This window comes from Chionomys nivalis, chromosome 18 (assembly GCF_950005125.1).
Source record: "Chionomys nivalis chromosome 18, mChiNiv1.1, whole genome shotgun sequence".
Classification (NCBI taxonomy): Eukaryota; Metazoa; Chordata; class Mammalia; order Rodentia; family Cricetidae; genus Chionomys; species Chionomys nivalis.
In genome coordinates, this window is record NC_080103.1 from 10,098,879 (window position 1) to 10,120,688 (window position 21,810).

Below are 21,810 nucleotides of genomic sequence, written 5' to 3' on the forward strand. Positions count from 1 at the left end.
CACCAATTCTGGCAACCTGCATTTGATCCTCAGGACCCATAAAGTGGAAGGAGAGAACCAAGTCCTGAACCCCGTCCTTTGACTTCCGACTGTATGCTGTACCATGATCGCAGAGTAAATAAATAAATGTCATTTTTAAAAGTTAATTTTGGGGCAGGCGGTGGTGATATATGCCTTCAGTCTCACCACTTACAGAAGCAGGCAGATTTCTAAGTTCCAGGCCAGTATGTTCTACAAAGTATGTTCCAGGGACAGCCAAGGCTGTACAGTGAGGCCCTGTCTCAATTTTTTTTTTTTTGAGTTTTTGTTTGCAAACATGGAGTTGGATGCAGGAAGATTAGGTATGTAAGACCAATCTCAATTACATATTAGGATTGAGGTCAGTCTGGGCTACAAGGGATATAAACCCAATACCCCACTAACGTAGTTAAATTCTCATTCATTTGAATGGCACAAAGACCTACATTTTAAAAACTACACTAAAATTAAGAGCAGAAATTTATAAAACTCTTAGAAGACAGCAGGGTTAGTCTTCATTACACTGGACTTGGCAATGAATTCTTGGCTATGACATCAAAGGCAACGAAGCAAACTGTACTTCATGGATATGGAAAACTTCTGTGCATTTGCCTGGGCATGGTAGTAGATGCCAGTAATCCCTGTCTTTGGGAGGCTGGGACAGGAGGATGGCAAGTTCCAAGCCAGTGGAGGCCATGTAACAACAAACAAACAAGCATCAAAGGAAATGATCAACAGAATAAAAAGGCAGCTCACAGAGTGGGTGGCAACATCCGCATGCCAGGCATCTGATGAGAGACCTTGCAAGAGAATGAAAGAAACTCCAACTTGGAGGCCAAAAATTACTTTTAGAGGTGGCTAAGGACTTGAACGCTTCAAGGGAGGAATAAACTCATGAAAGGGTTCAGCAGCATCAGCCACTAGAGAAGGGACAAACCTGTAACATCAGCTGGAGAGGATAAGGCAAGTAGACTGCAAGTCTGGGGCCAGCTTAGGTTACCCTAAAACCCTAACTCAAAAATAAAGTGAAGGCTAGAAATCTGGAACAATGCCTTTCACCACAAGAGAGCAATGTCTACACACTAGCCCTGAATTCTATCCCTTAAGTCCATGCCGAGAAGGCAGTGTCCGGGAGAGGCAGCTAGACTTCCCACCTGTTCTTTGCCTTCTTCCAGAGGCTGGGGTCAACTCCCCAGACCACTGAAGGTGCTCCAGTCAGGAGAGGGCAGCAGAGAAGGAACAGAAGGCGTGCTGTGGGAAGGTGCTGACAGTGGGACCCTCCAACCAGAGGCCCAGTGCACACAGGACAAAGGTTCAGCTCTAGCAGGAATTAGAATTATCCACAGGCTCAGTAACAGTTTGCTGGACTTGACCTTCCAGTTCGGCCCTACATGCACTGCACATTCAGATCCTGACGCTGCACCTCTCCCTGAGCATGTCTACTCTTTCCTTACTGTACGTTACTGCACTGTCACCCACTAGTGTGCACACACACATACACACGCGCACACACACACACACTTCTGGAAAGCTCAAGGACAGAATCAGGAGTTAGCCTTCTTAGGTTTGTTCTTGGGATTCTTCCACACTAGTTTAGTAGTTCTGTATTTTAGAATTTAGTGAGAATATCTACATACTTCTCTACTCAAAGGTGAAGGGTAGCTTACTAAGTAGTCTCTTCTGCATTCCCAGTGAGACTTGCTTTGGGCTCATAAAAATTGGGTAGGAAATGCAGTATATTTTTTATAGTTGGAACTTTTCCCTGCCTCTCCTAGATGCTGACAAGGGGCTTTAAAATTCTAAAAGCATACCAATATAGCTGGGTGTGGTGGCGCACATCGTCAATCCCAGCATTGAGGAGGCAGAGGCAGATGGATCTGTGAGTCTGAGGTCAGCCTGGTCTGTGTCAAACAGATTCTGTGTCAAAAAATCAAAAAACAGGGCTGGAGAGGTGGCTCAGAGGTTAGGAGAACTAGCTGCTGTTCCAGAGGTCCTGAGTTCAATTCCCAGCAACCACATGATGGCTCACACCCATCTATAATGAGATCTGCTGCCCAGAACACTATATACATAATAAATAAATCAAAGGAAAAAAAAAAGTCAAAAACCAACCAAACCAAAACCACAATTTAACCAAGTGTACCACTCGGTAATATTAAGTACACTCACTTCTTCCAAAGGTCTTGAGTTCAATTCCCAGCAACCACATAGTGGCTCATAGCCATCTGTAATGAGATCTGGCGCCCTCTTCTGGCATGCAAGATGCAAGCATACATGGACAGAATGTTGTATACACATAAATAAATCTTAAAAAAAAAAAAAAAAGAAAAGAAAAAAAAGCTTTAAAAAAAAAAAAAGCCGGAGCCGGGCGGTGGTGGCGCACGCCTTTAATCCCAGCACTTGGGAGGCAGAGGCAGGTGGATCTCTGTGAGTTCGAGACCAGCCTGGTCTACAGAGCTAGTTCCAGGACAGGCTCCAAAACCACAGAGAAACCCTGTCTCGAAAAACCAAAAAAAAAAAAAAAAAAAAAGCCGGGCGGTGGTGGTGCACGCCTTTAATCCCAGCACTTAGGAGGCAGAGGCAGGCGGATCTCTGTGAGTTTGAGACCAGCCTGGTCTACAAGAGCTAGTTCCAGGACAGGCTCCAAAGCCACAGAGAAACCCTGTCTCGAAAAACCGAAAAAAAAAAAAAAAAAGTACATTCACTTACTTAATCTGAAGAGTATTTGGCTTATGTATCTATGTACTGTGGGGGTCAGAAAAGAAACTCCCCCAGACTTTGTTGACTCCCCATGGGAGTCCTATGGTGGGTGGGAGGAGAGATGGGAGGGATAACTGTGGTTGGAATGTAAAATGAAATTTAAAAGAAAAAGAAACTCCCTTGGAACTGGAGTTACAGTTGTGAGCCATCAGGCAGGTGTCAGGCACTGAAGCCAGGGCCTCTGAAAGAGCAGCCAGTACTCTTAAAGAGCCAAGCCAGCTCTCCATCCCCACAGTCACTAAAATTTTATTTATATTCCCTGTGTATAAAGTCTTTTACACACACACACAGAAACCCTGCCTTGAAAGACCAAAAAAAAAAAAAAAAAAAAAAAAAGTTTCCAAGTATGTGTACTACATCCACAAGGCCAGAAGGTGGCGAGAGAGCCCCTGGAACTGGAGGTGCAGTGAGAAGCACCCAGAAGGTGTTGGAACCAAACAAGGTCCTCTTTGAAAAGAGCAGCAAACTCTGAACTGCTGAGTCATCTTTTCATCCCTAATATACATTTTTTAAAATAAATCTTTATAAACAGAAACTGTACCCATTACCTATAACTCCTGATCGGCCCCTCTCCTAGACTAGCAACCAACATTACCGCACCTATTCCATTTTTTATTAGCTTCTTTTCCTTTCAGTAAAAGGGTCCATTGTGGACTAGTGAGATAGCTTCTATATGTTTGGTCTTCTTGTTTACGTGTGATCGAGTTTATTGTAGAGAAAGGCAACAGAGATTGGGGTTGTGTAAGAACAGTCAGACACAGAACTAACATGGGCTTAGCAGCCCAGCCACGGATCTGCCCGGTTCTTCCTCATCAAGAAGTTAATCTTTCGAGCCATTTCCATGTTGTAGATCCTCCGGCATGTTTCATAGCTCTCCCGCTGGCGACGGCGGCAGGGCTTCTCATAGAAACGCCGCCGCTTTATGACCTCAGTAAGCCCATCGGTGGCGAGAATTCTGCACAAAGACAGCAATGAAGTTAGTTAGATCTGAGGCTCGTCACTGTCCTTTGCCAGTTCACAGCCCAACAGAAGTCAACAGACAAGAAAAACGTGTGTGTGAACAATTACAGTGGGAAGTGGTAACAACATAGTCCCGACGTCTTGCCAGAGGCTCCAGTAAGCACATGCGAGATAAATTTAAAAAGTTCTTCCTCTTGAGAGCTTATAGTCCGTCATGTTCTCGAACTTTTGACTAACACAACACATCTGAGTTACCTGGCAGCTTCCCACGGGAACAGTGGCCCCCTGTGCAATGCTTTTTAACCACAGGGCCTTTCAGGAACTACACACAAAGCCGTGTATACGGAAGCAGAAGTAGGCAGATCTCTGTGAGCTGGAGGCCAATTAGGGCTACACAGGAAGACCTGCCTCAAAAACCAAAACATACCACAAATGGGTAAGTCATTCGTAATTAAAAAAGTGTTTGCTTTGGCAGGACATATACTATCACTGGAACGATACAGAGAAGATCAGCAGGGCCTGGCGCAAGGATGACACGCAAAGTCGTGAAGCGTTCTAGATTAAAACAAAACAATGACGTGACTCCTAGCCATCTTAGTGAGGAATGCGGTTCCTTCCTCTCTGGATTAAGAATGTGGTGGTGGTGCATCTGTCAGCCCAGGACTTGGGAAGCTCATGCAAGAGGATCTCAAGTTTCAGATCAGCCTGGTCTACTTAGATCCTGCTTTAAAGTAAAAATCAGTAAATAAATAAAAGGCATATAACTCAGTAGTTTAGAGCACTTGCTAAACAAGTATGAAATAAACCCAGGCAAAAATTTTTTGACACAATTGAAGTCTGAGCAATACTGGGGTCTATCTAAATATAGGCCCCCATCGTATCAGTGATACAAAGGGGAGCATTATAATAGCCCCACTTGCCATTTCCCCATATAGCAGGTGCTCCAGTCACATGACTTGAGTGTGAACGTGCTTGTGGAAGCTAGGGATCAACCCAGTTCTTTCTCAGGTCCATCCACCTTACTTCTGTGGAGTGTGTGTGTCTAAGTCCTAAATGTGCTTTTGAGACAGGATCTCTCATTGGCCTGGAGGGCACCTAATGATTGGGCCAGATTTACTTAGACAACTGGGGGAGGGGGGTGGATCTGGGTGAGGCTTCTTAACCAGGGGAAAGAGAAAATGGAAGCCAAGAAGATGAGGTGCACAGAAGAAAGGAATCATCTCAATATCCAGGCATTTCTCTTTGCCTTAGTGCTGGAGACGAAACCAAGAGTGTGACAGCATAGTGGCGCACACCTTTAATCCCACACAGAGTTCAAGGCCAGACTGACTTCTGTAGTGAGCTGAAAACTAGCCAGGACTACACAGTGAGACCTTGTCTCAAACAACCAAACAAAAAAGAAAAAAATTTAAAAGCACAGATTAGGCCGGGAAGATAGCTGAGCTGACACAGGACCTGAGTTCCATTCCCAGAATCCATGTAAAAAGAATGGGCATGGTGGTATGCATGGTGGTAATCCCCGCACTGAAGGAGGCAGACAGTTCAGCCTACTGAGACAGACCCAGTTTCAAATGAGCAACAAAAGGTGAATGAATGGTGCTGGAGGAAGGTCTCCAATGTATCTTCTGGCCTCCAAACACACGTGCATGAGACTCACGGGAACACACATATACACGCACATACACACACGTGCATGAGACTCACAAGAACACACATATAGACGCACACACACATATACACGCACACACGTGCATGAGACTCACGAGCACACATACACACACACACATAAACATGCACACACACATAAACACGCACGCATGCTATAGAAGCACTTATTCAACTTTTCTAATAGGCAAGGACGTAGGCCAAGCTTTGTAGTAGAACTCAAGAAGTATGGGGCCTGGGATGTAGCTCACTTGGTAGAATGCCTGCCTAGTGTGAAAGGAGCCCTGGGTTTGATCCCCAGTACCACGTAGCCCAGAGTGGTGTTGCATACCTGAAGGGCAGGTGTTCAAAATTACACACGGCCAGCCTTGGATACATGAGACCTTGTCTCACAAAACCCTAGAAACAACCACATAAAACAAAACCCAAAGAATTCAAGTAATAGCAAAAGGGCTGTTGGTGTAGTTTAGTGGTAGAGGGCCCCTGGCTCGAGTTCTCAGTTCAGAGGGCGAGGATGTAGCTCCATGGTAGCACTCTGGGGAAGGTGTTACTAGTGCCGCTTCTGTTTGCAAAGGTGGTTCAAGGGGCTAGCACACCAAGAGCTTGGTGTAAACAGATCAGCTTGGAGTTCTGGTGCCTGGCAACCTTATATGAAGGGGAAACCAGCTGCCAGTTTTAGTAAAATCCAAGTGATTATGTAAAGGAGCTGTGCTGCTCACAAGGGGAAGCTGGGGGTGGCGGATTCACATGTCAGTGTAGCCAGCCTACGTCAACCAGCGTGTAGACAGGAGCCCAGAAGCGGGCCCATCAGGAGGAAAAGGGGTCAACCGGGCATGCTTCCAGTGTGCTTGTCTTTCCTAGTTTGGGGGCCAGCCAATCACACAAGGCTTCCTAGCAACCCCCACTCTCCATAGCCTCATCTCAGGGCTCTGATGAGCCCGTTATATAACAGGCATTTTGCGGCAGTCTCCCAGGCCAGCCACGCTTTTCCTTTGTAAGGCTGGCTCCCTGTGCTCCCAACACAGCCTCTCTCCTCACTGGCGAGCTACTGTAATCAGATCACAAAATGAGTGACTTATTTTTAAACCACAACCGTCAGAAAGCTGAGGAGAAGACTGGAGTGAGACAGGCGTATAGAACGGTGACCCAAAGGGAAGACATCAGAGAAGAGCCGAGGAGAGGAGAGGAAGAGTGAAGTAGCTGAGCCAGGAAGCTGCACCGGGCTGGCAGGGAGGACCGGGCCCTCCAGGACTCCACTCGCACGTGTGAGCTCACAAGTTCTTGCCTAGAAAAGTTCACTAAGACCAAAGTATTTGCCCACTTTGCCCCCCCCGGACTAAAATACAACTTACAAGACATTTCAGTAACATTCCAAGACTTAAAAAAAAAAAAAAGGGAATAGAAACGCAGCTTTCTTCCACTTTGCAAATATATTTTCATACTAAAAGTGCAGCTTTTTTGTTGTTTTTGAGACAGCATCTTAAATACCTCAGGCTGGCCTCTGAGGTAATACACAGCCAAGGACAACCTTGAAATCCTTACTGCCCTGCCGGGCTCTCTTGTGCTGGCTGGGATTACAAACAAGCACCACCCTAACCAGTCTTCTAAACAGTCCTGGCTGGCCTAGAGCTCACTCTGTAGACCAGGCTGGCCTGAAACTCAAGAGATCCACCTGCCTCTGCCTCCCGAGTGCTGGGATTAAAGTCCTGTGTCACTTTGCGGGGCACCAGTGCAGCTTTCTGAAGTGACGGTGAACTGCCAATCCATCCCTGCACTGTTTCCCAAGCCACAGTTTCAAGTTTGTAAGGAAGCCTAAAGAGCTCAACCCGCAGGTTCTGAGTCCAGGGCCTGTATCTCTTCTTTACTTAACACCTCTGTCTAACTCAAGTCTTCCTCCTTCCCTCCCTCCTTCCCTGTAGTCTCACGTAGCCCAGCTCGGCCTCAGGCTTGCTGTGTCACCAAGGATAACCTGATCCTCCTGTTCCCACTCTGAATGCCAGGGTTACAGACACAGGCCACCATGTGGCATTTTCTACGTTATTGCTAGCCAAATGCCTTTCTACCAAGTAAGCTATATCCCCAGATACTTTATTTCTCTTTTCAGGTAATATAAATTGTCCCCCACCAACTTATAACTTCCTTTGGTTTTTAATAACTGAAGCAAGAAAACAGTATTTCATGTCCTTTTTATTTTATGAGACAGGGTTTGTGCAGCTCTCGCTTGAGATCCTCCTGCCTCCCGCTCTCCAGAGCTGGAACTGCGAGTATAAGTCACGCTCCCAACTGCTCTGTACTTACTTATTTTCTAAAGGAAACAGGTTTTTAGGCTGGGAAAGCGGCTTAAAACTGGCAGTATGCTTTCCTGGCATGTACGGATGGAGTCCGGGTTCCATTCCCAGAGCCGTAGAGAAGAAGAGAGTTGTGCGGGAGGGGAGGCACACAGCTGTAATCCCAGACTTAGGAGATGGTGGCAAGAGGATCAGGAACTTAAGGTTATTCATGGTTAAATGATAAATCTGAAAGCCAACCTGGGCTACGTAAGACTGCCCCCCTCAAAAAAAGAGAACAGAGTCCTCAAAACAAGATGTGAAATAACACCAGGCCAGATGGTAGAAGGTATGAGGTATGTATGAGGGCTTTGCATGTACACCTGCAGGCCAGAAGAGGGCACTATATCTCATCATAGATGGTTGTGAGCCATCATGTTGTTGCTAGGCATTGACCTCTGAAACAGCAGCCAGTGCTCTTAACCACTGAGCCATCTCTCCAGCCCCCACAGCATCTACTTTAAGATTTTTATTTTATTATTTTATGTGTGTAAGGGTTTGCCTTCATTTATGTGTATGCAAGTGGTAGGTGCCCGGCACCAACAGAAGTTGAAAGGTGGTGTCGGATCCCAGGAGCCAGAGTCACAGTTGTGAGCCAGTAGATGGGTGCTGAGAATTGAACCTGGGTCCTCTAGAAGATGGCATTTTATCGTATTTATTTAGTGTGTGTTATGCACATGCTAGAGGATTAGTGGAGATCAGAAGGTAATTTCCAAGAATCAGTTCTCCTGTTCCATTATCCACATAGTGGGGATCAAATTCAGGTTCAGGTCATCCCAGGAAGGCCTCAAATTTGCAATACAGTCAAGGCCAACCTTGAACTTCTGATCCTTTCTAACTGCTGGAATTCTAAGGGTGTGTCGACACACCCAGTTTAGAGAGTACTGAGGAGGAAACCTGGAGCCTCAAGCATAACAGGCAAGCATAGTGCCAACTCAGTACAGTTCCAAGATTATAATCCAGCTCCAGGAGAGTCCACACCTCCTCTGGGGGCACCCGAACACACATGGCATAGGTATACATACACCTGAATAAAAATAAAATAAAATTGGTTTTTGTTTTATTTTTTGAGACACAGCCCTGGTTGTCCTGGAACTCACCACGTAAACCACGCTGGCCTTGAACTCAGAGATCAAATGCTGGGATTAAAGAAAAATAAATCTTAAACAAGCAAACCCCTAGTAATGATTAAATAAGACTGTGACCTGACGCCAATGAAGAGATCATCACCTTCAGGCAGGGGTGATAAGAATTTTATTTCTCGTGTTTGCTTTATAATTTGAAAGTAGAAACGAGGGACACATTCCATTACACAGAAGGGACGGAGGCAGGAAAGGAGCAGCAGGTGAAACGGGGCAGGACTTGGTCGCAGGGTACTGCCAGCTACACAAAACTCTCTCTTCAAAGCCATCTTCATGTTAAAAGGAAGACAAGTATGGCGGCACCCGCCCAGCACTGGAGGCAGAGTGGGTGGGTCTCAGGGAGCTCAAGGCCAGCCTGAGCAGTTCCAGACCAGGCAGAGACACACAAAAAACCCCCCAACATTCCACTCATCCCCCCCCCAAATCAAACTATAACACAACAAAGAAACAGCTGGAAAGATGGCTCACTGGCTTCCAGCACCTTCGTCAGTGCTCACAACTTCCTGATCTCTAGCTCCAGGGGGACCAATGCTTCTGGTCTCCAACAGTGCTGCACTCAAGTGCACAAACCCACATACATATACATAATTAAAAATAAATAAAAACTGTAAATAAGGCATGCCAGACGAGGGAAGCCTAAAAGAATAGAGCAGTATGGCACCATTACGTGGCACACGCCTTAATCCCAACATCAGGGAGGCAGAGGCAGGTGGATCTCTGTTTGAGGCTAGCCTGGTCTACAGAGTGAGTTCCAGGACAGCCAGAGATACATAGAGAAACCCTGTCTCAAAAAACCAAAACAATGAAACTATCTATCCAATAGTCTAGTGTTCAAATACATTTCCAGGGAGCCCTTCCTCTCCAGGTATGACATTTAAAAAAAAAAAAAAAAGACTTATTTATTTATTATATATAGTGTTCTGTCTGCATGTACTCCCACAGGCCAGAAGAGGGCACCAGATCTTGTTATAGATGGTTATGTGCCACCACGTGGTTGCTGGGAGTTGAACTCAGGACCTCTGGAAGAGTAGTCAGTGCTCTTAACTTCTGAGTCATCTCTCCAGTCCCAGGTATAACATTTTTTTTAAGTATAGGTATGTATATATTTTTGTTTATGTAACCTGTGTGGGTACTTGCAGAAGGCAGAAGAGAGTATCAGATCCCTGACATCAGTTGTGGGTGCTAGGAACTGAACTTGGGCCCTCACAAAAAACAGCAAGCAGTACCTACCATAAGGCCATCTCCCCAGCCCCTAGCAAGCACTCCCTGCCATGAGGCCATCTCCCAGGCCCTAGCAAGCACTCCCTGCCACGGAACCATCTCCCAGGCCCTAGCAAGCACTCCCTGCCATGGGGCCATCTCCCAGCCCCTACCTATGTAATTTCGCTTATGCTGTAATTCTCCCTTGAACCTGTGATGCCTTTTCATTTTGATTGGTTTCTCCAAGAACAAAACCAGAATTCACCTTTTCTAGCCGGGTACATAAGTGGTATGGATAAGTCTCAGGACTTGGAAGATAAAGGTAGGAGGATCAGGAGTCCAGGTTATCCTGAGCAATACTGCCCATTCTAGGCCAGCCTGAGCTACATGAGATGAACAAAATCACAAAGGAATTTATCTTTCCCAATAGCCATAATCCACAGAAACTGTCTCAGCTAGTTTTCATGCACTATGCCTCTTCTTGTTCTTCATGTTCCTTCTAGGCTTTTTTTTTTTTTTTTTTTTTTTTGAGATGGGGAGAGGTCAGCTGAGACAGAGTCTAGTCGATGTAGCCAAAATTCTTCCTGCCTTCATCTCTCAGGGGCTAAGATTACAGATGTGCACAAGCAGGCATAGACTTAGGGGCTCTTTCCAAAACCTCAGAGAGAATTCAGGTTCATCAAGGGATGATGACTGCTTGCTGGAAAAGCTCCACCACGTTTGATTTGGGGAAGATTTTCATTTTTACAATAAGAAATTGCAGAGCTGGGGGCTGGAGAGATGGCTCAGTGGTTAAGAGCATTGCCTGCTCTTCCAAAGGTCCTGAGTTCAATTCCCGGCAACCACATGGTGGCTCACAATCATCTGTAATGAGACCTGGTTCCTTCCTTGCCAACAGTACATTGTATGCTTAATAAATAAATCTTAAAAAAAAAAAAAAAAAAAAAAAAAAAAGAAATTGCAGAGCTAACAAGCGTCCAAAGCCTAAACACTGGGCTGGGACCAGCCTGGGAACAGTTTATGAGAGGGTAAGCTGGGAAAAGGAGAATCCTATATTTCCACAAGCAAAACTCTGATTCTTTTTACCTGTTCAGGGTCCTGTATGCACCTTCCACGTTCCCCTCCTGAACCATCACAGTCCTGGCAATGAACTTCAGGTGTTTAGCCATGGCCTTGCTTTCAAATCTTCATTCTTCAGGACCTACAGGCTGGATAAGGAGCACGGAAACAGCAAAACAGGAAAATCAGAAAGAAAATGAAGCCCAACAGAGTCACACACTGCCATAGGCAGTTTTATTCACTCTAGAGATAGAACCTTCTCAGGTACCCATGGAAACAGGTAGGAGGAATTTTTCTCATCTTAGAAATCTGGAAATCTGGAGTCCTATTTTAAGACATAGGCATACATGCAGACAGAACACTGTATACATGATAAATAAATAAATCTTAAAAAAAAAAAAAACTAAGTATAAGTAGGTCTGGAGAGATGGCTCAGTGGTTAATAAGACCCAGGTTTGATTCCTAGCACCCACATGGTAGCTCACAACCATCTGTAACTCCAGGCCAGAGGATCCAATGTCCTCTTCTGGCTTCTGTGGTGCACACACATACATTCGAGTAAAACACGCATACGCAAAAAGTATTTTTTTTAAAAAAAAAAACTTTTTAAAAAAGAAAAAGTACAAGCGAATTGTTATCAATGTCTGTCTTCTCACTGCTCAGCGATATGGCTCAGCAAGTAAAGACACTTGCAGCCAAGATAGACGACCTGAGTTCGAGCCCTGGACCTATATGGTGGAAGGAGAGGACCAGCTCCTGCAAATTGTTCTGACTTTCTCACCACCCCGCCCCCCGCCGCACAAACAAATACGTAAACAAATAAAGGTAATTTTAAAAGCGGGGGGGGGTGTGAGGGTGGAGGTGCACACCTTTAACCCAGCCTTCGGGAGGAAGAGGCAGGCGGATCTCCGTGAGTTCGAGGACAGTCTTGTCTACATAGTATATGCCAGGACTACACAAAGGCTGTCTCAAAACTTGAAAAACGAGGTTTTCGCTGCACCTTGGAAAGGAGTCTTGGTCCGTGTCTAGTGACCAGGCCGCCACGCGAAATCCTGCCCTCCCGCCGTACCCGCTTTGCTCGCAGTCCCCACCGCGAGCTCCTTACCTGCAGCCGTAGCTCTCGGACTCCAGGACGCTCCGGAGCGGAAGCGGAAGCTACGGAATCCCCGCAGCGGGAGGAAGCGGCGCCGAAGAACGCAGTCGGTTGCGGAAACCGTGCTTACGACCTGTCCTTGCAAAGGTTCGCTGCTTCTGAGCGCAGGCGCAAGACTCGACGTCTGGCAAAGTCAAAAACAGCGTCCTGGCTCTTCTGTGGAGCTGCGGTCCTCGGGTCTGCGAGAAGGTCAGCCCGATCCGTAGCTCTAATCCCGCGAAACCTTTACTAGATCTGAGCGGTTTCGTTTCCTGAATGGGAAATGGGATGCGTCCTCAGAATGTTTTCTATTTAAAAGGACAGATCTGCTCACCCGGTGAAGAACAGATTCACACCCTTCATCTGCCTAAAAGTTAAGACAAAGAAATTACGTACCGTGAGCTTCCCATTTCATCACCTACGTAAGCCACTAAACTAAATCAAGTGGAATCACGAAAGAAAGAAATGGGAAACGCCTGGAGGATTTAAAATCAAACTGTTTTGTTTGTTTGTTTTTTGTTTGCTTGTTTGCTTTTAAATGCCAATGTTGTCATTTGTTGCCTAATAAGACCTGGTAGAAATATCTCATTTCTTTCACACTGTCTCGACATCCTTGTGTGTATGCTGTCCCTACATATCCAGGTACGCTTATTTACATGAGTTCAGAAGTAATGAGTGTGGAAAAACTTCCCCACAACACACACAGATGCATTCTCACCAGTTATTTGTTTAAAAGATTTGTTTTTATTTTATGTGTATATATGCGTGTCTGAGTGTATGTACATGCACCATGTGCCTTAGGAACCTGAAAGATAGGAGCGGTGCTGGATCTCTGGAGCTGGAGTTGTGAGCTGCCATGTGGATGCTGGGAACTGAATTCAGGTCCTCTGCAGGAGAAATAAATGCTCTTAACCCCTGGGCCGTCTATCCAGAGCGTCATCAGTTAGCAGATACTCGCACGAATCTTTAGCCTGGTCCAGAGTACCAAAGTGTAGCTAGACTGGGATACTCTTAAGCTGGTCCACAAGCTTCTACTGACATATCTAGCCTCTGCCGGGTACTGTTGCTGCTGTTCCAGTGTCTCTTGCACTGCTGAAAGACAGTAAGTAGACACGAATTTAGACCGGGTAGCATATAATAAGGGCAAAATTAATTATATGGACAGTCACATATGGTGGAAGGAGAGGACCAGCTCCTGCAAGTTGTTCTGTGGACAGAGTTTTAGTTTCTGTTCAGTTTCTGAGAGCTGTCAGGTGTATGACTTTGAACAAGTTACTCAACTAGGCGTCTGCACTTTTTTGTATTAATAAAAATATTGGAATATTATCCCGTTTATTTGCTGATTGTGTATGACTAGTTTGGGCTACCGTGGTAGAGCTGGATAGACGAAATGGGGATGTGTGACCTACAAATATTTACGATCTGGATCTGTGGGACACGAACTCTCAACCTGGTTCCTTATTTGTAAAACGACTCACAAAACTTGTCTGGGATGCCAACCCTAGTCCTCATGATTAGGTACCACTGCTCTTGGCAGCCTAGCCATCTCTCCAGGGTTCCACACTTGTTTTTAAAACAGTCTAAGCTGGTCTGGGAGAAGTTGTGGACCTGAGGATGACCTTCAACTTTTGATCCTCCCAAGAGCTTAACTCATTGCCACCATACGCAGTTTTATGGGGTGCTAGGGAGTGTACCCATGGCTTTGTGCATACTTAGCAAGCACTTTATAGAGCTACCTCCCCAGCCATAAAGTGCTAAAATTTTTTTTTAAATATTTATTTATTTATAGTCTATCTGTGTGTATGCCTGCACACGGATGGTTGTGAGCCACCATGTGGTTGCTGGGAATTGAACTCAGGACCTTTGGAAGAGCAGGCAATGCTCTTAACCTCTGAGCCATCTCTCCAGCCCCAAAGTGCTAAAATTTTAATCAAGTCTTTTGTTTGTTTTTTTCAAGACAGGGTTTCTCTGTGTAGCCCTGGCTGTCCTAAAACTCATAATGTAGACCAGGCTGGCCTCAGATTCAGAGATATGCTGCCTGTGCCTCTACCTCCTGAGTGCTGGGATTAAAGGCCTGTGCCACTGCCGCTGCCACCACCCAGCTACAAATTTCAGTTAATTAAAAAATTTTAGATTTACTTTGCATTTTGCCTGCACGTACGTTCTTTGTAGGCATGCCTGGTGTCAAAGGAGATCAGAAGACAGCATCAGATGCCCTGCGACTGGAATTACAAAGGGATGTGAGCCACCATGTGGGTGCTGGAAACTAAACACTGGTCTTCTGCAAGAGTGCTCTTAATTGCTGAGCCATTGCTCTGGCCCTCAATAGTTCAAAAAGAACAATAAAATATTCCTGTTATGTGTACATATGTGCCTACGTGGGTGGGTATGTGCTTATTCAGAGACCAGTGAACAACTTGTGGGAGTTGGTTCTCTCCTACCGTGTGGAATCCATGTATCAAACTCAGTAAGGCTTGAGTACAAGGGTCTTCTTTTTTGTTTATTATGTATACAGTGTTCTGTCTGCATCCAGAAGAGGGCACCAGATCCCATTATAGACAGTTGTGAACCACCATTAGTTGCTGGAAATTAAACTCAGGACCTCTGGAAGAACAGTCAGTGCCCTTAACCTCTGAGCCATCTCTCCAGCCCCTGCCTACAAGGGTCTTTAGATAAAGGCCATGAGCCATGTTACTGGTCCCTTCAGTAAATTTTGTATAAGCAGTATATGAATAAAACTCCCCAGCAAAAACACATACATCCAGTGTGCCTTCTTAGGACAAACATTAGAGCAGGAAATGAAGATTTAGCATTTGTATGATTTGAGGAAACAATAAAAGCAATAAAACCCACAAAGTTAACATCTGGCTGTACGTAGAGAAAAGCCAAGACTGTCACCACAGAGAACATCCACACTCTGGGGTAGGTGGCACTGGAGCCATTAAGAAACCTGGAAAGAGTGCCAGTTGGGTAAGAGGGGAGCGGGACTGTGTCTAAGATGGAAGGAGGAAGGGCTCAGAAGCAGCTCTGTGTCAGGTGACTGAGTGTGCAGTGTGCAGCCTTTACCAAGGCGCCTGGGTTTCACTGCTGATCAGGGAAGGTAAACGTAAAACTCTGGAGAGCTCATTTTGTGGGCTCCTTAGTTACTTTGGAAAGTGCAGCAAAATAAAAGTAGTGTAAGCCGGACTGCTGGCAGTTAACTGCTGTGGTGAGGAGGAATTATGGAGTGTACTGGGGGGAGTGACTCTGTGGTAGAGCACTTGCCTAGCGTGCACAGGGTCCAAAGTTCAGCCCCAAATGCTCAGTGGAAGTGGGACTGGGGAAGGACTGGAGAGCAAAGAAGAGGAAGAGGATGGGTAGGCTCAAGCAGGCTTTTCAGTAAGGCTAAGGACCCATGACACCAGGAAGTAATTATCATGAATAGCAAATATAAATTACAAAAGTTTCACAAAAGAAAATCCAAGGGGCTGGAAAGAGAAACGGCTCAGCAGTAAGAGCACTTGCTGTTCTTGCAGAGAACCTGCGATCAATCCCCAGCAACTGCATGGTGACCCACAAACATCTAATTCCAGTTCTAGGGGATCCAATGCCTTCTTCTGACCTTCTTGGGCACCAGGCATGCACATGGTATATATACATCATACATGCAGGCAAATAATCATACACATTAAATAAAAATAAATCTTAAAAAAAATCAAACAAGGAGCCAGAATGCTGGCTCAACATTGAGAACACTGACTGCTCTTCCAGAGGACCCGAGTTCAATTCCAACACCCACTTGACAGCTCAAAACTTTCTGTGGCTCTAGTTCTGGGTATCAGAAACCCTCACACAAATATACATGCAGGAAAAACACCAATGCACATAAAATAAAAATAAGTAAATTTAAAATAAATAAAATGAGTCAGGCATGGTGGCTCATTCCTCCTTTAACCCTAGCACTTGGAGAGGCAGGTCTGGTCTATGTAGCAAGTTTTAGGCCAATCAGGGCTACATAGTGAAACCCTGTCTCTCTCTCTCTCTCTCTATATATATATATATATATATATATGTGTGTGTGTGTGTGTGTGTAAAGCTAGGCAGTGGTGGCGCACAACTTTAATCCCAGCACTCAGGAGGCAGAGGCAGGTGGATCTTTGTGAGTTCGAGGTCAGCCTGTTCTACAAGAGCTAGTTCTAGGACAGCTAGGACTGTTACACAGAGAAACCCTGTCTCGAAAAACCATATATATATATTCTCCATCAAAGTCACAAATGGAGCTAAGAGTGATATTTCACATCTCTAATTCCTGTGACACCAGGATAACTTTGATTTCTAGGCCAACCTGAGCTACACAAATAAGGTTTTGCCTTAGAAGGAGGTCATATTTTCTGAAATAAAGGGAGGCGATTCATTTACCAGCAATGGGAAAAACTGTCTGACTAGTGAGAAGCATGCTGAGCAGCTGAGAAGCAGTGACTAAGATGACAGAATTATCCGATGCACTGGAAAGGCCGAGAATGAGAGAGGAAATAGTTTTGGTAGAAACTGGGACAAATCAGAACGAAAGAAAGACACGAGAAGGCTACCGCACCATCCATACATGGGCTTCACTCAGCAACACTGGGTAGTTTTCCTCGGCCTAGCATGCCTTTGTCAGTTACAGCTGTTTGAGTCTGCTATGTATGGCCCAGTCTGAGTCCCCCTATCCTGACCTCAACAATTCTAGGGCACTATGCTCTCTTCAAAATCCTCGTGGCTGTTTTGGCTTTCACTCTTCTGCAGGCAGCAGAAGGTTACATACATACATTTACCCCCAAGCATCAACAGCACCCATCAAAGCAGAGCTGCCCCAAAGCAGAAGAACCTGCTTGTCTAGCCAGCTGGAAGGTTCCACAGGGAGAGACAAAGAGAAAGGTACTAGCTCCTAAGTGTGAACAGAAAAAGATAACAACAAACCCACCTCAACTCTGAACCTCTAAGTGTGCCAAGGGTGTTCCCGAAGGAAGCAGCAGCCACAGTGTCCCTCACAGGTTTGGTATTATCCCACCCAGACTCTACTTTTGGAGCCTGTATTCACAAACACTTCTATCTGCTTTTCAGAAGCCCAGTGGGTAAGATTTAAGGTATTCAAGGCTGAAAGTTTTCAATTTATCACAGTCATCAAAGTGTTTAGGTAAAAAAATGTCTTTAATCAGAAAGGATTTATTTTTCCTCACCACAAATACATTAAAAGTAAAAAAAAGAAATACACATAAACATAATATTTACACAAACGGGAAATCAGAGGATGTTGTAAAGCCTGAGCCAGGGGCTAAGGACCAGGGGCACCGGCAGGATGGCTGGTCAGCTGTGGCTCCAGGTGTCCTGCAGCCGTCTCTCTGACTGTGGCAGGAAGTGCAGGGGCACAGAGGGTGCAGCTCCAGTCTGATGGCAGTGTTACTGGCAAACTGTGGCAACAAGGCCCCTCTCCAGATGGTTTCTTCAGATCACCGGGGCTGACAGGAGACAGTGCAGCTGGTGGGATCGGAGTGCCGGGGGCAGAGTGGGTGAAGGGTGTTCCTGTCTTCTGGAGCACAAGGATGACACCAATGCTGGCTGCAGTGCCTTGGGAACTGTGGCTGGAGGCGGAGCCTTGGGGACTGAGGGGAGGGCTACAAATGGGAGGGCTATGACTCCAGGTGAGGTTCATAGCTGGCCACTCTGCCAGATGCCAAGGCTGCTTTGGTTTCAACACTACATGTCCTAGCTGTGCTTGGCCCAGCTTCTCCATGAGAGGTGCAGGAGAGGAGGCAGCTGAGTCACTGTGGGGACTTGGAAAGTCCTGGAGAGTAGGGACAGAAGAGAAACAATCAATGGTTAAGAAAGCTTACAGATTAGCTCCACTTAACCTGGACCTTTGCTGTCCGTGAGAACGCATTGTGCAGTGCAAACACACATTGTTTTGTGCAACAGATGTGTTCTTGCCAGGTGATGATTAAGTAAAAATTTTAGCAATCACGTAATGCTTCCATTTCTCCAACCAACAGCTGATAGGCGACTGTGTAACACGAGAAACGGACAAGCTAAAACAATCCTACAGTTCTCACTATCTACACAGTGATTCCTGTTTAGTTTCTTTAAAGTCTTTTTTTTTCCCCTGTGGTGTTAAGAGAATCATACCCAGGCCTGTTATGGCTGGAGAACACTCTAATAAATCACACCCCAGCCAGAGAAGTGTAAGTGAATTAATGTCCTGATTTCTGAGTTGAAGATCCTCATTTTCCATGTTTTAGTTCTCCATGAGGCATATCCTGTTACTTTTCAGTCAATTATTTTCACATCATTAAAAATTATAGTTGACTTAGTTGGACATGTTGGCAATTGCTTTTAATCCAAGCACTTGGGAGGCAAAGGCAAGTGGATTTCTGTGAGTTCCAGGACAGCCAGAGCTACACAGAGAAACCTTGTCTTGAAAAAAACAAAAGCAAATAAAAAAAGAAACCCACAATTATAGATGCCTAAGGTTTGACCTAGGATATTTTGACAGGAGTCAAAAGGTGGAGAGGGTAAGGGTTTGGAGGGCCGCAAGGAAGGATTTGTAGAGGAAAACTGAGGCGTCTTCCTGTGAGAGTCATCTGTGTCTTCAGAAAGCAAATAAGCTGCAACAGGAGATCCCAACAAAATAGAACCAACATCTAAGCTAAATATAAAAAGTACAGGAATGCACAAAGTTGGGCATTCCTTTCCCTGAAAAAACCAAAAAAATACCACCAACAACAAAAACCTTAAGGGAAATGGGAAGAGGAACACATTTCTCCATACACAGTCCAGTTCTTGATTTTTCTCCCATCTCTTCCTTAGTTTTGAGGTTCTTACCTTGCTTATCTGATGCCTGCTCCCTCCTAAGGATGAGGTCTGGGCAGCTATATGAGGAAACCAAGTCTTTAACATCCCTTCCACTTGCAGCAACGTTCCTAGGTAACGTTCTCTGTGGAAAGGTAAAAGTCACTAAGTATGAAAAAAGAGACATGGAGAATTGTACAGGCCTCCCCCAATGAGATACTGAGGAGAGGAAGAGAGAAACACGGAGACTTACCCCATCTGAGGCTTCCGTAAAACACCCACTATCCGTTGGATCCGGTCCATGGCCACACTCTGCTGGAAGCTACTCAATCCTAGGGTGAAGGAGAAGGTGGTCAGAGGGGTGGAATGTAGCTCGGTGGCAGAGGGCTTGTCTAGTGCACACAAGGCACTAGGTTCATGCCCCAGCAGGAGAGAAAGCAGAGGTGAGGATTGAGATAGGTGTAAAGACAGAAAGATGGGGGTTAAAATCGATTCACCCAAAGAAATCAAGTTGCAGATGCAAACAGGGAATAGCCCAGATCTCAAAGAAGAGACCTAATAACAGTACATTTCACACCGAGAAGGGCATTACTATTCCCCCGAGCCCAGAATAATCAATCAGCTTATTACCTCTGTCGAAGCGGCCCATTTTTAGTCTGTTCAGTAGATCTGTGAGGGGCCATATGAACCCTTGGAGTTCTTTACACTGTAGGAAAACAGCAAAAAGACAGCAGGGATTTTTCTGCTGTCACGTATCTGACGGCCAGTACCATCCCTTCAGGGTCCTTACCAACCAGTTAGGTGCTTGACGCTGAACTACTATCTCCTGCTTTCTCTTACCTTTTGAGCAAACAGCAGATCTCCCTCTGTGATACATCCCTGGGTGTGTAGACTGGTCTCCAGTTCCCCGTCTCTTGATCTTTTGACCCTAGATCCTCGCTGTTCCAGATGAGATGCTGTATGCTGGTTACCAGAAACCCTGGGTCGATGTCTGCAGCGGATAGGACCTGGACTGTGCTGGGCACCTCCCCTTTGCCCAACAGCTTCTGGCCTGAGCCCATGGGTGCTCTTGCCTTCCCTCTCATTATCAGAAGGGAAGCTAAAGTCACTGTTCACAGGGGATGTGGAAAATGACGAGGAGAGTGAGGAGGAGGAACAAGAAGAAACGCTAGATGGAGATTCCATAGGTCCAGTAGCAGAGGCTGAAGAGCGATCGGCTCCAGTAGTACCAAAGCTCAGAGCCCGCAACTGAAAAGCAAAGCGATAGACTCTGAAATCAGAGTCAAAAAGATTAGGAAAGGGCCTGGGAGACTGGGGCGTTCTCAACAGAAACCAGAAAAAAAAAACTTGCTTTTCCACCCCCATTCAAAATTCAGACCGCCGGCCCACGGCTCTTGACCCCACACAGCCTTTCTTTGGGTTCAGAGTGAATACCTGACTTTACACCTTGCCCTCCGTCTGCTGTTCTGGGCTGTTCCCTTCCAGACCTCATAGTGAGCTTATCGATCTAAAAAGTCACCCGCTAGTGGCTCGTCTGCGCACCAAAACCTACCTAAGGTACCTATGGGGACCGTCCCCATGGACACCCGTCTCCGTAGCTTTCGCATCCCTCACCGTCAGGTGCCCTGCGGCTGGTCAGCCTACGGTCGCACCTTTCAGGTGATGCAATTCCTTCCAACACCCAGATCTGCGGTCTCACAAGCCCACTCCCTCCGTCCGGGTCAGTCTTCCGGAGCGCTCCGCTCTGGTCCGCTCACCTGGGTCTGCCGGCTCAGCCCCGCTCGGGCTCGGTACCCTGCTCCTTCCTCCACCGTCTGCGCCGGTCTAGCCGACCCACCTCCGCCTCACTCTGTGGGTCCCGCCCCTTCCCCCTCCCAGACACGTGCGGCTCTGCACGTGCCTCCCCCTGCGTACACAGACCTCGTGCTCTCATTGGACAGTTTGCCGGCAACATGTGACTCTAGATACAGACACTCACAGCCCATTTGCTACCGCACGCGGGGGCTCGGCCAATAGAGAAGCAGTCAAGTGGTGATTGGCTGGAAGGGAAGCAGTCGATGCTCCACCCGTACATGCGGCTCCTCCGGTGATAAAGAGGAGGATGGAAAAAAGTGAAAATGAAGCAAGGGGCGGAAAAGGGTGGAGCTCGTAGCCTTAAATAGGACGGCGCTGCGCGGGAGACTGCGCGGCTGGAGTGTGCAGAGCGAGACCATGCTACGGAGGCGGTGCCTCGGGACGTGGGCCCCTCCGAGCGCCTCCGCGCACGGGCGCAGCACGTGGGAGCCCTCAGCAACTCGTGTCCGCAACGTGTGTGACAACGGACGTGTGACGCCGGGCATCCGTTCCCGTGTCGGCGGCTCGCCCTCGTGACTCCCCACTCTTTCATCCTCCCCTCCTCGGCTGATAGTTGGGTGCCTCCTGCCCTGCTGGGCGAGGAGGGTGGGGACTGCCGCCGGAACAGCGCGTTCTCTCCGGGGCTCCCGCCGAGCGGCTTCTGCAGCCGGTTCTTACATAACCCGCCAAGCACGTTACCATCTCAGATGCCAGCCCGCCAAGACTCTGGGGTCAAAGCCGAACTCGTCCCTGACTTTTCTGCCCCAGGCTCTTGGGACCCTTCACCTCAATTCTCTGATTCTGAGCACAGGGAACAGAGTCCTTGATCCTCAAGGTTATGGCTTTATTTGGCGCCAGCTTATTTGTTCCTTTGAGAAGACTGGAAAGACGTTGAGGAAGGAAAAGAGCA

At 46.6% G+C, this 21,810-nt stretch overlaps 2 protein-coding genes and 1 non-coding gene across 6 annotated transcripts; 1 reads left to right on the plus strand and 2 right to left on the minus strand.

Annotated features, from left to right (window-relative positions):
• Nucleotides 1-3,381: 3,381 nt before the first annotated feature.
• Mrps21 (mitochondrial ribosomal protein S21) lies at nucleotides 3,382-12,594 on the minus strand. 2 transcript variants are annotated; one of them, XM_057793770.1, is made up of 3 exons: nucleotides 12,237-12,594; nucleotides 11,159-11,280; nucleotides 3,382-3,733 (listed from the first exon to the last, which is right to left on the minus strand). In XM_057793770.1, exons 2-3 carry the CDS (start codon nucleotides 11,239-11,241, stop codon nucleotides 3,553-3,555), a joined length of 264 nt encoding a protein of 87 aa, XP_057649753.1. In that variant the 5' UTR covers nucleotides 11,242-11,280; nucleotides 12,237-12,594; the 3' UTR covers nucleotides 3,382-3,552. The 2 variants fall into 2 exon arrangements, with proteins under 2 accessions (XP_057649753.1, XP_057649754.1); XM_057793771.1 differs by lacking the exon at nucleotides 12,237-12,594 and adding an exon at nucleotides 12,132-12,219.
• On the plus strand, nucleotides 4,200-4,303 carry LOC130890302 (U6 spliceosomal RNA). The gene has a single exon (XR_009058737.1). It is a non-coding gene; the product is annotated as a U6 spliceosomal RNA (small nuclear RNA).
• A 4,843-nt stretch (nucleotides 12,595-17,437) lies between the features above and the next one.
• On the minus strand, nucleotides 17,438-20,922 carry Ciart (circadian associated repressor of transcription). Of its 3 annotated transcripts, none has more exons than XM_057793634.1 (6): nucleotides 20,825-20,922; nucleotides 19,908-20,315; nucleotides 19,698-19,773; nucleotides 19,321-19,399; nucleotides 19,101-19,212; nucleotides 17,438-18,066 (listed from the first exon to the last, which is right to left on the minus strand). In XM_057793634.1, the coding sequence occupies exons 2-6, from the start codon at nucleotides 20,250-20,252 to the stop codon at nucleotides 17,557-17,559; spliced, it is 1,122 nt and encodes a 373-aa protein (XP_057649617.1). In that variant the 5' UTR covers nucleotides 20,253-20,315; nucleotides 20,825-20,922; the 3' UTR covers nucleotides 17,438-17,556. The 3 variants fall into 3 exon arrangements, with proteins under 3 accessions (XP_057649617.1, XP_057649616.1, XP_057649618.1); XM_057793633.1 differs by having other exon boundaries at nucleotides 19,908-20,337; nucleotides 20,825-20,891; XM_057793635.1 differs by lacking the exon at nucleotides 20,825-20,922 and adding an exon at nucleotides 20,620-20,817.
• Between the last annotated feature and the right edge of the window lie 888 nt (nucleotides 20,923-21,810).